The sequence below is a fragment of the Rhineura floridana genome, chromosome 4 (genome assembly GCF_030035675.1).
Source record: "Rhineura floridana isolate rRhiFlo1 chromosome 4, rRhiFlo1.hap2, whole genome shotgun sequence".
Taxonomy (NCBI): domain Eukaryota; kingdom Metazoa; phylum Chordata; class Lepidosauria; order Squamata; family Rhineuridae; genus Rhineura; species Rhineura floridana.
Genome location: NC_084483.1, coordinates 159942442 through 159958902, shown reverse-complemented (window position 1 = coordinate 159958902; position 16461 = coordinate 159942442). Strand labels below are relative to the sequence as shown.

General features: G+C 42.6%; 1 protein-coding gene across 6 annotated transcripts in view; it reads right to left on the bottom strand.

Annotated features, from left to right (window-relative positions):
* The window catches only part of TOGARAM2 (TOG array regulator of axonemal microtubules 2), a 108466-nt gene that overhangs the window by 46731 nt on the left and 45274 nt on the right, over nucleotides 1-16461 (bottom strand). For 4 of the 6 annotated variants that reach the window (XM_061624961.1, XM_061624963.1, XM_061624960.1 and 1 more), the window contains exons 6-8: nucleotides 12552-12733; nucleotides 11330-11379; nucleotides 4566-4735 (exon numbers count right to left, since the gene is read on the bottom strand). In XM_061624961.1, the coding sequence (XP_061480945.1) occupies nucleotides 4566-4735; nucleotides 11330-11379; nucleotides 12552-12733 (402 nt within the window). Of the gene's footprint in view, nucleotides 1-4565; nucleotides 4736-11329; nucleotides 11380-12551; nucleotides 12734-15441; nucleotides 15832-15897; nucleotides 15934-16461 lie in introns of those variants that run through there. The other 2 variants (XM_061624966.1, XM_061624965.1) reach the window with 2 other exon arrangements.

Genomic DNA, 16461 nt, shown 5'->3' with positions numbered 1-16461 from the left:
AAACAAAACATATTTAAAAACATTTTTTAAAGCCTTTAAAAACATCTATTTTTTTAAAAAAAGAAGGTTTAAAAACATTATAAAAAGCAATTCCAACACAGATGCAGACTGGGATAAGGTCTCTACTTAAAAGGATTGTTGAAAGAGGAAGATCTTCAGTAGGCACCGAAAAGATAACAGAGATGGTGCATGTCTAATATTTATGGGGAGGGAATTCCAAAGGGTAGGTGCCACTACACTAAAGGTCCATTTCCTATGTTGTGTGGAACAGACCTCCTGATAAGATGGTATCTGCAGGAGGCCCTCACCTGCACAGCGCAGTGATCGACTGGGTATAAAAGGGATAAGACGGTCTTTCAGGTATCCTGGTCCCAAGCTGTATAGGGCTTTGTACACCAAAACTAGAACCTTGAACTTAGCCCAGTAGCTAATAGGTAGCCATGTAAAAATGTATGTAAAAATGCACACAATTTATATTAGTATGTATGCAGAAGGGCAGCATTACTAGAGTCCAGATCCTCAGAAATTGTTAATGGGCTCCTGTATCCCAAAATTTTACTTTTAATGTCCTGTCTTTGGTGTATGTATCACTTTGCCACCACAGAAAAGCTCTCAAGAAATCAAATAGTTTCTGTACAATCAACTTAGTGCAATAAAAATGCACACTTGATTTATTTTGGCTGCATATGATTTGCACATGTTCCTTCAATGTTTTATTTCTATTTATTACATTTGCTCCCTGCCCTTCCTGTAAAGAAGGTGCTCACCTGTAATCCTCACAACAACTCTGTGAGATAGTGTAAGCTGAAGGTGCTTCCAGATGGGGGCTTAATATTGTAAACGGGTCATTGAGATAACACAAACACAGTTTCATGGTGACCTTCATTCTAAGGAAATCAAATCTAAGATATGTACTGGTACATCTGAAATCTCTCACTGCTCAGAGATTGGGTTATGCATAATAATACTTTTGAGAAGGCTGTGAGCTTTATTGTTATACAGCTCTTGTCTAGAAATGCGCATATAGCCAAATTTGTATATGTGATGAAGAAGAATAAGGTGACTAACTGCTTCTGCAGCAAAGCTACCCGCCATCCACATCCACACACATACTCATATACACCATGCAGATGTAATGTTTTTAGAATTACCATTGGGAAAAAATCACTTTCATAAATTGCCATGTTGGGGTTAGCTGAGGAGATCTCCACATCATAGAGCTCCACACTCACCTCCCTCTATGCCCACAAAAATGGTGGCATGCAGGTCTACAATGAAACAGTCTATCTGCATGTATCATTTTTCAGGCCTAGTAGTTGATTACTCCATTGTCTGCTCACCTCTTTCCTCACAGTTCAGAATTCCTGTTCTCCTTTTAGCTTGGGCTATGCAGTGCTGGATCTTTTGCAATTCAGGGTTGCTTCTTCCTGCTAAGAGTTCTCACTCAGGGTTCAGTTTTCATGCTATTTCCTCCTGGACCATTGGCTCTTCACTTGGGCCCATATAGCTGTCACCTACATTCCACAATAGGGTTGCCAGGTCCATGGCCTGAGACTGATCCTATATCTTTAGGAGAAGAGGTCAGCCAAGTGCAGGTGTTCTTGCAACACCATAATGGGAAAAACCACAAGGTGGAATTCTCCCTTCCCCCTCCACAACTTTTAAAGATACAGAAGAAATCTTGGAGGCCGGGCCTGGCAACCAAGAGGTCTTCTGTACCTTTAAAAGTTGTGGAGGGAGGAGGGAGAATTCCACCTTGTGGTTTTTCCCATTACAGAGTTGCAAGAACACCTGCACTTGGCTGACTTTCTCTTCTCCTAAAGATACAGGATCAGTCTTAGGCCAAGAACCTGGCAACCCTATTCCGCAACCACAAATCTCATTCCCTAGCTTGAAGGACCATCACTCTTGCTCTTCTTCTTCCTCCTCCTCTTCCCTTCCCACCATCCCTTTCTCTTATATCTGTGACCCATAGACCCCACTGCTCTCTGACAGATTCAGGCAGCTTATTTTGGTTGTCATGAAAGGGTAGCCAATGTTATTTATTTAATTTATTATGACTGATATTTTTTCTGCCAGGTAGTGAGAGAGGTGCTTCTGGGATTTTCTGACTGCAGTGTCAAAAATAATTTGATCAGTCTTGGGTACTATATACCTTGATTTGGGGGGGGGGGGGGGCGGGCGGTATTTGCTGCTCTGCCTCAGGCAGCAAAATGTCTAGGGCTGTCCCTGCTCTCAACCCCAAACAACTCTGAGCTCACCAGGGCTTCTCATGCTCTACCACCCCTTCTTCCTGCCCTCATTTGTGATAGTCAGGACAGCCTATTTGGCTGCACTCTTGGGTGCTCTTCGTAACCTCCAGCCAATTCAACTGCAGGTCAACCCCCCTGGCGGCAGAGCTTGGAAGTAACTAGTTACAAGTAACGAATTACTTGTAATTCATTACTTTTTTGAGTAACGAGTGGGTAATTCCTTTACATTTTGATTGTAATAGAACTAGGAGTAATTTTACTACTTTTGTGGAGTAATTGTAACATTTCCAGAATTACTTTTGGGCATTACTGGGGGGGGAGCAGGGGAAGTCTTCTGCTCCTCTGATTTGTGGATGAAAATCATGTGCCTCAAACTGGGCTTCTGTGCAGTGTCGCTCTTTCCTCATGCTCTGTGGATGGGTAGGAGGCGACGAGGGAGGAGGCGAAGAGTGAGATGGGGTGGAGTGGAGAAAACAATTATTTTAAAAAATGGATAGTGGTGGTGAAGAATGGAGTGGGGGGGAAAAGGATCTGGAGGTCAAGAACGTGGATAAAGGAGGAGGAGGAGGCAGCAGCAGAATGGAGATAAAGAACTGAGGAGGTGAAAGATAACAACGTGTGTGTGTGTGTGTGTGTGTGTGTGTGTGTGTGTGTGTGTGTGTGTGTGTGAGAGAGAGAGAGAGAGAGAGAGAGAGAGAGAGAGAGAGAGAGAGAGAGAGAGAATACTATGTTTGCACTTGGCACACAAAGTGGGCTCCACCACCCTCTCTGGGTACTGTGCTGCATTTGCAGTATTTTAACTTTTTTGCATCTCAGGGGAAAATGTTGGCTTGAGTGAGTGTCCCTTAGTTGGTGGCAGGGCAGGGTCTGGGAGGTGGTTAAGTGAGAGAGATTATGCTGGCTGGCTGAGGGGGGGGAGGTTGCACTTGGTTTGATGTGCAATGATCTGAGTAGTGGCCTCAGCCTCCCTCCCCACCTCCCTTACCAGCGGAGAGACCACCATTGCTATCTTATGAATAAAAATAATTATTCTGCTACCTTTGTATGTGTTTGTTTATTTTTAATGTTGTTTTAGGCTACTTAGAGGTGCAGCAGCCAAGGCCAGGACCTTGTAGGTTTTTTTAAAAAGTAACTGAAATGTAATTGTAGTGATTACTTTGGAAGAAAAGTAAAGTAATCAGTTACTTTCAGAGCGATTGTAATTGTAAAGGTAATTACTACTTTTTTGGCCATGTAACTGTAACTGTAATTTATTACCTTTTAAAATTAATCTTCCAAGCTCTGCCTGGAGGGTCCACCCCCAGCCACTTATACAAGTATTGGAATATTGCTCAGTTATTAAGGGCATACTGTGCATTATTATATGCAAAGCAAACGTGTACGGTAGAACTCCACTGTCCTTGTTAAAATGTTTTTAAGAAAAGCAGCTAACAGGAGTGCAGAAGCGGTGAAAAAAAGACTGAACATCCCCTCACTGTCTGCTGCCTCTCCGCTCCAAATCAGCCCCTGCTAGAATTGGCCTTCCCCCCATGACCTGTAAAAAAAAAGCTGTCAGGGTTCTGTTGCATGAGTCTGTCTGTAATGTAGCTCTAAAGGTGCTTACAGATGAGGATGTTTCCCAGTGATAGCCTCTCTGAGGTCCAGTAGTGTAGTGACAAGTTCAGAAGTGCAGGGTCCCTTCATGATAGTCATGCCACGCCCCCTCACAGCCACATCCCATCCTTTACTTGTTTGCTGTCCTTCATCATCTCCACACTTCTCAGTCCTCCCCATGTGCACTTTCTCCCAGAACAACAGATTTCCATAGGAGCCAATCAGCATGCAAGAGGAGTGTGTTAGCTACTGAGAAGAGTCTTCTCAGTGGCTGGCTTATCTCCTTTCACTCTGATTGGCTCCAATCAGCAGGAAAGGACAAGGAACCATGTAAGAAGGGTCTTCTGAGTGGCTAACACTCCCTTTTCATGCTGATTAGCTCATAGGACACTGGAGACATAGGGACCCTGCTGGGACCCTGCTCCCAAAAAAGTAAGGGGTCTAAGACCCCCCCCCCGAGACCCTGGACCACTACACCCCTGCTGAGGTCTGACAATTCAAGGCATATAGGGCCAGTCCTGCAATTTCAAGCCAGCATGCAAAACTACAGTGCTACAGTGTTTTTAAAAAAAGATCAAATGTCACTCACAGTAACCTTCCCTACTGGCTAATAACTTGCCATACCTTTTCCTTTGTCTCTGCCTCAGTTAAACACAAATCATTTCAGTCATCATATCAAAATCCCTGATTAGAAGTAGAAAGGTGATAGATGGCACATACCCTTCCATTGCTCTCCTTCCACTCATCTTTTAAAAGGCAAGGACTTGAGAACTGGCCTCCTTCCTTAGGCAGGCTGAGAGAGGAGATGGTTAATGGCAGTACAGATTCAGGTGGACACATAGCAGCCTTCAAGGATTCAGACATGCCATTTTTGATGCCATTTCTGGTTTCTGATGAGCCAATAAAACATAAACAGCATGTTACCATGGACAGTGAGTATGTATGAAATAATAAGTGTTACTGCTGAGAGTGTGAGCCAAGAAATTACACAATGTATTAATGTGAATCGAGACTGTGCCAAGGAGATACTCCACCAGATTGAGTTCACCTATTCTACAGGGAATGATTCAAAGAGCTCTCTGTGTGTGTGTGTGTGTGTCTGTGTGTGTGTCTGTGTGTGTGTCTGTCTGTCTGTGTGTGTCTGTGTGTGTCTGTGTCTGTGTGTGTGTGTCTGAGAGAGAGAGAGAGAGAGAGAGAGAGAGAGCTGCTCTTCCAGCTCCCAGTTTCTGTCAGCTGAGGGTTATGCTAATGTTGCCCTTGTAAAGAAATATTGTATTAGCCAGTTTTGGCTGGCCCTGTCATAATGTTATTTACAAGTGGAAACTAACAAAATTCTATGGTATATCCACTTCCTCAAAAAGACATGTTCCTGTTCAGGGTTCCAACCAGCCATGCTCTCCTTCAGCAGGCCATTCCATCCCTTGCCCCCTCAATTTCCTGTTGTGTGTGTTTTTTCCAACTAACACTCAACATTTTGTGACCACTGAGCATGGTCTGTCCCCCTTAGTTTTTTGGGAGGGGAGGGTTCTAAAAGTGTTGTTGTTTACTTCTGCAGACATTGGGGTTCCCAGGCATGCCTCCCTCTTATTCCTCAGTGGCCTGGCTGTGACTCCATTTCTGTCAGCATTCACCACATGATCTCGCTCTTAGAACAGCCACATTTGGAAAACTACAAAGAGTTCTGATCACCCCATCTCAAAAAGATATAATTTATGTAGAAAGGACAAGCAGGACAATAAGGGAACAGAGCAGTTTCTCCACAAGAAAAGACTAAAGCTTTTGCATGAACATGTGTTAGCTTAGGGGAAGAAAAAGGCAAATATGGGGGCACATGATTGAATTTTATAAAATTATTAATGATGTGGAGAGCATGCAGCAAGGAGGGGGGTCTCTCTCACTCACTCATAACACTAGTACTCTAGTGAATAAAGTTGATTTTCAGCATAGTCAAGACAGTACTTCTAATAACACATAATGAAGTTAGGCCACATTCACATCACAGAATTAAAGCACTCTACACCACTTTAAAAGTCCTGGCTTCCTCCAAGAATCCTGGGGCTTGTAGTTTGTTAAGTGTGCTGGAAATTGTAGTTCTGTGAGTAGTCTCCTAACAGCTCTCAGCACCCTTAACAAACTACAGTTCCCTGGTTTTGGTTTTTGCGGGGGGGGGCATAAGAGTGTATTAAGTGAATTGTGTAGATGTGACATTAGTCTGTGCCACAAGACATGGGGAAGAGCTATTGGAGGATAGGGGTATCAGTGGCTATTGTAAACGCCACATTCAGAAGGAGTTTTCCTCTGAACAACAGACACTGGATGGAGGCTGGTGGTTGCCTTTACATATTACTCATGAGTTTCCCTAAGGTGTCTGGCTGGTCCCTGCGAGAAGCAGGATGCAGAACTAGAACTTGAACTTATCCAGCAGGGTTTTTCTTACATTTTTACTCTGATTTTATGATTGAAATGGGATCCATATGAACTTCTTCTGATTCCTACAGCTAAATTTTAAATGAATGCAGGTTAAGGAATAGTGACTCATCAGCTCCACAGAAGGCCTAGGTAAATTAGTTATTTTTACTTCCTGAGACAGGGGGCCCAAGTTCACACCTTTTGACTGTGTTTGTTCCTGGGGATATTGATTTCTGTCAGCTCTCCTTCTCTCCTGAGATAACCCCTCTGAGGTGACTGTACCTTGAAGGTGTCAATAACACTCCTGCTTGTGTTTCCTCAAATCTCTCCTCTAGGGCCACCCACACAGACTAACAAATGGAAGTAGCCTCTTCTGTAGGCATAAGAGTGTATTAAGTGAATTGTGTAGATGTGACATTAGTCTGTGCCACAAGACATGGGGAAGAGCTATTGGAGGATAGGGCTATCAGTGGCTATTGTAAACGCCACGTTCAGAAGGAGTTTGTTCTATTGTTCTAGGCTTCATGGACAATATAAAAACTGACAAATCACCGGGCCCGGATGGCATCCACCCGAGAGTTCTCAAAGAACTCAAAGGTGAAATTGCTGATCTGCTAACTAAAATATGTAACTTGTCCCTCAGGTCCTCCTCCGTGCCTGAGGACTGGAAAGTGGCAAATGTAACGCCAATATTCAAAAAGGGATCCAGAGGGGATCCTGGAAATTACAGGCCAGTTAGCTTAACTTCTGTCCCTGGAAAACTGGTAGAAAGTATTATTAAAGCTAGATTAACTAAGCACATACAAGAACAAGCTTTGCTGAAGCAGAGCCAGCATGGCTTCTGCAAGGGAAAGTCCTGGCTCAGTAACCTACTAGAATTCTTTGAGAGTATCAACAAGCATATAGATAGAGGTGATCCAGTGGACATAGTGTACTTAGACTTTCAAAAAGCGTTTGACAAGGTACCTCACCAAAGACTTCTGAGGAAGCTTAGCAGTCATGGAATAAGAGGAGAGGTCCTCTTGTGGATAACGAATTGGTTAAGAAGCAGAAAGCAGAGAGTAGGAATAAATGGACAGTTCTCCCAATGGAGGGCTGTAGAAAGTGGAGTCCCTCAAGGATCGGTATTGGGACCTGTACTTTTCAACTTGTTCATTAATGACCTAGAATTAGGAGTGAGCAGTGAAGTGGCCAAGTTTGCTGATGACACTAAATTGTTCAGGGTTGTTAAAACAAAAAGGGATTGCGAAGAGCTCCAAAAAGACCACTCCAAACTGAGTGAATGGGCGGAAAAATGGCAAATGCAATTCAATATAAACAAGTGTAAAATTATGCATATTGGAGCAAAAAATCTGAATTTCACATATACGTTCATGGGGTCTGAACTGGCGGTGACCGACCAGGAGAGAGACCTCGGGGTTGTAGTGGACAGCACGATGAAATTGTCGACCCAGTGTGTGGCAGCTGTGAAAAAGGCAAATTCCATGCTAGTGATAATTAGGAAAGGTATTGAAAATAAAACAGCCGATATCATAATGCCGTTGTATAAATCTATGGTGCGGCCGCATTTGGAATACTGTGTACAGTTCTGGTTGCCTCATCTCAAAAAGGATATTATAGAGCTGGAAAAGATTCAGAAGAGGGCAACCAGAATGATCAAGGGGATGGAGCGACTCCCTTACGAGGAAAGGTTGCAGCATTTGGGGCTTTTTAGTTTAGAGAAAAGGCGGGTCAGAGGAGACATGATAGAAGTGTATAAAATTATGCATGGCATTGAGACAGTGGATAGAGAAAAGTTCTTCTCCCTCTCTCATAATACTAGAACTCGTGGACATTCAAAGAAGCTGAATGTTGGAAGACTCAGGGCAGACAAAAGGAAGTACTTCTTTACTCAGCGCATAGTTAAACTATGGAATTTGCTCCCACAAGATGCAGTAATGGCCACCAGCTTGGATGGCTTTAAAAGAAGATTAGACAGGCTGTGCTGTGCCACCCTAGTCAGAGGCAGCATGCTTCTGAAAACCAGTTGCCGGAAGCCTCAGGAGGGGAGAGTGTTCTTGCACTCGGGTCCTGCTTGCGGGCTTCCCCCAGGCACCTGGTTGGCCACTATGAGAACAGGATGCTGGACTAGATGGGCCACTGGCCTGATCCAGCAGGCTCTTCTTATGTTCTTATGTAGGTCAGCCTGTTAAATGAATGTGCGCATTCTTAACTCTCCAACACAATGTGAGGATTGCCCATTAGCTTCTGTGTCTGCTTATGATTCGGAACTCTCCAAAAATACACTCCACAGGAATTCCATTTGGACCCGGCACTGCTTACATTGCAAGGAACCCATCCAAATGCCAGCTGGAAAAAGGACTGGATGTGCATCTTGCAATATGCAAGAGCTGCACAGAGTACAGACTGTGCATTCAAAAAGCTCTGGCTTAGAGGAGTCAGTGCAGGGGTGACCCAGCCAAAGCTGAGTCTGTCTGTCTGTTCCCTGGGCACTTTCCCCAGCATTCTTGTTAAAATGCTGGATTGAAAGCATGAAAGGGTGAAGTCCAAGCATTCCACTGAAATCGAAAGTAGCCCAGGGAGACAGGGCAGGAATCAGACCAAAATCAAGGAAAGTTGGCAAATTAACAGGGGCCATGAAGAAAGGAAGATGAGGACAATGCTCAGATGAAAATAAAGAGAGGGAACCCTGCAGCTGAGGCATTCTACTTCTGACCTTATTTAATTATATTGTCTTCTACTTTTTCAGGCTTGTGTTACATACACAGCCATCTTCCTTGGAGTAAAACAGGATTTTGTTTATATCATATGTTTTCTCTTGCGCTGTGAGAAGATCCAGAGAAAATAAAATGCCTTTTTCTCATTGATAGGAAATTAAAAGGTATATTAACAGAATTTAGCTTCTTGAAGTGGTTGCCACAATAAACCCTTTCCTGAGACATCCTGCAGAGGAATAATGATCAAAGCTAGCAGCTCAGTCCCCTTGATAATAGCACCTTTGACCAAGTAATCTCCCTAGAGACAGAAAGTGAAAATCTCCATTTTAACACACAACCCAGGACTTGCTCTCCAGTTGAGCTTCTTGTGACACAGGGAACTAAAAAAGGCTACATTTAAAAAGCAATGAAGTCACGCCAGAAACTAATCTTAATTTACACAACAATGCTGCTTAAAATCAATAATACATTTTCTATTATTCAGCTCATAGCAACCTACAGAGTGTGTTTACTGTTAAAACTGCCACACAAAAACTATCACCTTCCTGCTCAGCAGATCAGCAATAAGGATACATATGGCTCCTTTCTCCAATGCCACAATGCCCAGCAGTGCAGCAATAGAAAGAAGTACTGCCAATTTTATTCTTTATTTTATTATTTAGCACATTTATATCTTGCCCTTTCTCCAAAGAGCTCACAGTTATAATATATCCTCACAACATCCCTTTGAGGTAGGTTAGGCAGAGACACAGAGAGAGGAGAGTCATCCAGTGAGCTTCATGACTGAGGAGGGATTTGAACCAAGTCTTGCCAGTCCTTGTCTGACACTCCTAACTGCTGACTACACTATACTAGTTCACAAGGTTGTTTCCTCCACCAAAGGCTACGTAGATAGCTAATACTGGACAAAACCAGGTTCATGTATTACCAAAGTAATACAACTTTCCTGTGGCTGTATCCCACACTACTCTACCACTGTACATGGGAGAGACAGATCATGCAGGAAGGCACTTCCCACACCACTATCTCTCACCCCACCTGGGGCCAGCAGCACTGCGATCTTCCTCGTTCTATAAACCTTTTCTTGTTGCATATTTTATCAGATCAGCTACAGGCAAGCTTCTCAGGTACAGACAATGACAGCTACATTACAGTGATTGCCTTCCCCCCCCCTGCCCACTCCCATTACTCTTGTCTGCTCCTTACAATGACTCTGACTGGAATAAATACACAAGGAAATGGAACCAAAGGCAATGCCAGCTCTTTATTTTACCATTTTTATATTGCTTTACCATGCCCCATGCCATTTGTGTAACCTTTTGCATTTGCATCTGCCTTACATGCAGAAGGTCCCAGGTTCAATCCCCAGCATCTCCAAGTGGGGCTGTGAGATAGTCATGCCTGAAACCTTGGAGAACTGTTTCAATCAGTGTAGACAATACTGAGCTCAATGGACCAATGGTCTGACTCAATATAAGGCAGCTTCCTATGTTCCTACCCCACCCCAGAGCCTCTCTCTCCTGTGCTTTCATTCCAATGTGTATTGCTTATTTCCCTGTTTCCAGAGCTTGACCACTTTGGTTCAAGACCTCTGCACCACTTGCAGCCTGGCCTAGAAGCCTCCATATGCCTCCTGGGTCAGCCCTGTCTTCTAATGCCACATTGCAACTTTCCTTCTTGATTGATCATCTGGTTTTATTTGTTACCCTGACATTGGCCTGTCCCCAAATGCTATCGCAGATAATTACTTTCCTTCTACTCTGGAGAAATATCTGCCAGGAATGGTTAAGTCTAGTGACTCCTGTGTCAACACAGCAAGATCAGGCTTGTTGAACATGAACAGTCCCTGCCAGCCCTTGTGATCATTTTTAATCATGGAAAGCTGCTGAGGACCTGTCAATGGACTTTTCACTTTCATTTTCTGTCTATGGGCACATTAATTCATATGTCTTACCTTACCTGCTCTAAACTGGCAAGACCACATCACTCTTTTAGACTTCTGAATGTATTTGCTGTGCTTGAGCACCTTTTTTTCCAAGGGCTGCTCCAAATATAATTAGTTAAGATGTATATAAATGCCACGTTGGAAGGGTAAGAACTTCTGTTTCTCTGCCAAGATGAGTATTGTCCAGAATGGCTTGCAGACTTTTGCTAAGAAAGAAAGGAATATGTACCCTTTCTTGTATACATCTTAAAACATGGGTGCACACACTTTTTCACTAATAAAAGTAATCTCATAAGCATCCCAAATTCCACCACCTGCTGGATATTTTTTTTAGAAAGGTACTTTCAGTATTAATTTCTTTAAAAATGCATGTTCATGTTTTCTAATAAAGCAAATACACAATCTGCACCTACCCAGAGTGTTGAGGATGTTCCTCTCAGTATTACAAGGCATTAGTTTTGATCTTAAAACAATTGAGAGAAAAAAAATAATATGAAAATACAAGAGGAAAAAAACTGGATTTTCACGAGAGGTAATATAATAATTCAGCACTTATACAGTGCTTTAGATTATTCAAAACACAGACACAGACACTATCTTCAGTAATCTAAAAAGCATTTGTTACTATTATTAAATTTATATCCCACCCTTCCTCCCAAAAGGAGCCCAGGGTGGCAAACAATAAGTGATAAAACAATAAACACATCTTAAAAACAATTCCAATACAGACGCAGACTAGGATAAAGGTGTCTGCTTAAAAGGTTTGTTGAAAGAGGAAGGTCTTCAGTAGGCAGCAAAAAGACAACAAAGATGGCACCTGTCTAACATCTGAAGGAAGGGAGTTTCAAAGGGTAGGTGCCACAACACTAAAAACCGAATTCCTATATTGTGCAGAATAGACCAACTGATAAGATGGTATCTGTAGGAGGCCTTCACCTGAAAAGGACAGTGATTGACTGGGTGTATAAGGGGTAATTGCTACATGTAAACCAGCACTCATGCTTTCCTTCCCCAAACAAACAACAGCAGTAAACCAAGAATAAATTTTGGCTTTCACTCATTGTTTATTTGGAGTGGAACTTCACACATAATGCTAAGCCAGATGCCCCATGGCTTGTTTCCCCTATCGAGGAAAGGAGAAGCAAAGTGGGGACTGCTCAAGTTATGTATACCAGTGCATAGTTCATGCAGAGTCTAATTTGACTAACGATGGTTTATGGCCAGTGTTATGCAAATGAGGCCAGTGACATGCCTAAGGTTACCTAGTGATGTTTGAATTGCCTGAGTCATAGCTCAGCCATTGCGCTACGCCAGAGGTGTTGTGGCTACAAATAACTGCTGTGAGCTACAGCAAAAGATGCAATTGCCTTCAGTCTGCTTGTGAGCTTCCTAGATACATCTGATTGGTCCCTATGGGAAACTGGATGCTGGACTAGATGGACCATTCATCTGACCCAGCAGTGCCCTTTTTATATTCAGTACTGCCTTTATAATCATGCAACAGGGAGTTATAGCTCACATTAAAAAATGTATCCTTTGAGATTTCAGAATCTGGATTCTATAGGTGAGGCTTTCTGGATTCTATAGGTGAGGCTTTGTAAAATAGAGAAGACAAAGGCAGCAGAAGAGATCTACCTTGTTTCAAAGGACTCTTCTGCAGCAAGAGGAGCAGATTCCAACAAGAACTGTGATGAGCCTTGAAGAAGTTCTTGAAAATTCTGCGAATTTTCTTCTTGTTCCTTTGCTGATTTGGGGATGGGTGGGATCAAAGCAACTCCTAAATACCTCTTCAGATTCTCATCATGGCCATGGAGGATCTGCAGAAAAGCATGGTAGAAGAGGTCAACATTCAAACAAAAGACAGACTAAATTTGTAACTTTATTTATTAATTACATTACATCCTACCCTTCCTTCAAAGAGCTCACAGCAACAACAACTCTGTGAGGTAGTTAGACTGAGAGAGGGTGAGCTTTGTGGCTGAGCCTTCTAGTCCTGACACTCTAATATTTCACACTGCTAACTGGCCTCAGCCAGTGACCCAGACATGGAAGAAAATGCTCTTACATCCATGGCCCTGGGTAGAGGCCACACCCAGACCTGGAGGACATGAGGTCCCACAGCCCATTTGATGACAGAAGATCAAAATCCAGAAATGTCCATACCAACTGAACCGTCAGCTCAAACCAATCATGGAACCCCCTCTCAATTGCCAATTCTCTCCTACACCCTTGCCTGAGTTGGCAATGGGCCTATCAAGAGAATACAGAACTCTGAAATTCCTGTTCAGAGCATATTCCCTGTTAAGAAAGTCACTCCTCACCTAGGATGAGGCATTTTCCAGGCATTTTTCTCTGTCTGCTCAACTGTAGAGTTCAGCTCTGTTTGGATTGTTAGAATAAACTGTCTGCTTACAAGCTGACTGCATCCAGCTGACTCCCTGCCTTATCTTGGCTTATGGAAATCCACCAACTCTATCCCAGTCCTTGGGCCACTATAACCTGCTACCTCCAGTTCACCTCTGCCCAACTCCATGAACTCACGAAGGGCTTCATTTTGGGGCTGAATTGACCAAGATAATGACAGTATCACTCAAGTTTTGTGTGGAGGAAAAATATGTTTCTGAACTGAGGCTCCCAGAGTGCAAGAGTCAGCAAATGATTTGCCCCATTTACAAGGAATTCACTTAAAACTTGCCCACATAAGCAGACTTCAAGCAACTATCTTTGACCTGCTGATAGTCATGGTCTTAGGAGATATTGCTATCACTGCCTAAACAATGTCACTTTAATGCATGTGCGTGGAAAGTCACTTGATTATGGGGCAGGCAAACCATTCCAAAGAAATCATCCAAGACAGTAGCAATTCAGAATTCTAGCTGGAGACCTTTGAAAGCTGAAGTCTTCTAAGTGAAAAAGGTGGGAATGGGATTATTCCTGGAGAGTTTTTAAGAAGGTAGCAGAGTGGAAACAAAAAGAAGTCTGTGCAGGGAAAAGCTGAGATTAGCCTCATTTTCCTTCATATATTTTTATAAACAATAGTTGCTGCATGAGTCTCTAAGAATAAGAGAAACGCAGATCAACCTTTATTTTATTTTTTTAAGTCTGTCTAAACCAAATTCTGTTGGTGCAGAACACAGACATTCGAGCTACACAGAACTCTTCAGGAAGCAAAAAGATGAGAAGTTTGGTCTAGCATGAAAGATTTACTGTTTCAGCAGAAGCACCACATTTTCCTAAGTTTTGATGCTGGCTGCATCACCTGCAGTGTCATAGCTCCCCCTACTTGTCTTTCCTACCTTCTTTGCCAGTAGAATTTCAGCACTCTATTCCTTTCTTCTTTTTCTTTCTTTTTTAAATTTCACAATCTCCAGGATGTATCTATTATTCCTGCCAGACAGCCTTGAGTTCTGGCCAATTTTGCAACTTTTTCGACCTTCCATCAAAATCTGCTTCTCAGAAGTCTGTTAATTTTTTGCATTAGTGCTCCTCCTGCTGGCCCTCATCAGCTTCTCAGCCCCAGAAGGTAAGATGTGATCACCAGATCCTTGGTCCTCTCCAAATACCACTTAACAATTTGTCACATCTAACCGCAAGTTATTAACTCCAGAGGCACTTCATATCTCATTGACTGTGCAATATAATACATATGATATCCCTAAGGGATGATTCCTGCATCAGGAAAAAAATTCTAATGCAGTGTGCCTCACCTAGCTGATGTGTCACTAAAACAGCTCTGAGGTACTCTGACATGCAGAATTCATTTTCTAGGTAGGCTGGTGTTACTTCCAATGATGCTTATAAGCAGATCCTCATGGAGGCAGGCAGGCAAGGCAGGCAGGCAAAAAGAACATGGAAAACAAGGAAGGGATCCCTCCCTCATATATACCATTGGCAATTACATATGAACATAGGTTGATTAGACTTATGGCAAAGAGGCATCTAGGCCATTTATTGCGCTGTATGCAAGATTATGTTACAGGCAGCCTTTTCTGCATTTCCGTCCAATTCACACAGCAGCAACAATGTCAAAACCCTATCTTTTATCAACAACTAGGTCCCAGTAGATTCCAAGATCTTATAAAGAGGACAGCCAGCCAAATTGATTTTTTAAAACAAATAAACATCCAGAAAAAGCTAGACCTTCATGGCGTAGATCAGGTGGCTGGTGCACAGCTAAGTTTGGCGAGCAGTTAACAATGTGGATAATTTAGCACCACATGCTTAACCACAAATGGAATATTGCCACAAACAAATACCGGCACCCTCCCTGCTTCAGCAGGTACTAGTAAGTATGGTCTCCATGTCCAATTCTCCCAGGCATTTTAGTATGTGTTTTTAAATTGCTTTTTTAAAATGTGTTTTTTAAATTTGTACATTCGTTTTTAATGTTTTTAATTGTTGTAATTAAAATTGTTGTAATCACCCAGAGAGCTTTGGCTATGGGGCAGTATATAACTGCAATAAATAAATAAATAAATAAATAAATAAATAAATAAATAAAAGCTGAGCCAGGGGAATTTCCTACCTGTGGTTCTATCCTGAGGGATGCATTTGACCATGACTGGACTACCAGTTTAACAGCAGCAGCAGCAGCAGCAGCAGCAGCAACTTCAAGGTGGATCCGACAAGCTCTATCTTGGCTACGAAGACTAACACCACAGCCTCTTGCTCTGCTTCTATAGCTACTGGTCCTCTCAAAACACAACTCTTCTCTTCGTCTCTTGCACACATACAGACATAAATCCTTGAATTTTCTCAATGATACTTTCAGAGATAGTCTTGATAAACAGCGGTAGCCTATGTCAAGCTGGCCTCGGATGCTAAGGATCCCAGTGAGGATGGGAACAGGGGTCCTAACATTACTGGCTTTTTCTGCTAGCCTTGCTTCTGTGACTCTGTTGTCAGCTTGACAAACAAAAATTCAGTACTTGAAGGTTTTCCTGTAGGATGGTAAAATGCAAAGAGGAGAAGTCTCCTGTACCTTTAAAAGTTGTGTAGAAGAGGGAGGACAGGGCTGCTGTACTTTTAATAGTTGTGTAAAAGAGGAAATTTCAGCAGGTATAGCTTGCATGACAAGCCAACTCCTGCTGAAGCTCCGTCTTCCACACAACTATTAAAGGTGCAGGAGCCCCATCTTCTTTTTCAACTGGCCACCCCATTTTCCTGGCATATGGAGACAGACACTACAATCCTGTCCTTGCTACTCAGAAGTAAATCCCATTGAGATTTACTGTCAGGTCAACATGCACAAGACCATAGCCAAAGTAATGATGAAAGATTCACCTGCTTAATTATTTTCTGCCTGTAGACTGTTAAAAGCACAACAGCAGGACATATTTTTTAAAAAAACAATGTTACTCAGTTATTCCCAGTGATGAGAACTTGCTATGCCCAGTGGTGAGGGTTTTCTTTTACTTAGCAATTTTGGTAAGTGAAGAGAGGAGGTTTGTTTTTGTTTCATGTAAACAAGAGGGGTAATCCTAGTGGTTCCGAATCAGGGCAGATAGAATTGTGTGGTTATTAGCAATATAAAACGTTGCTAATA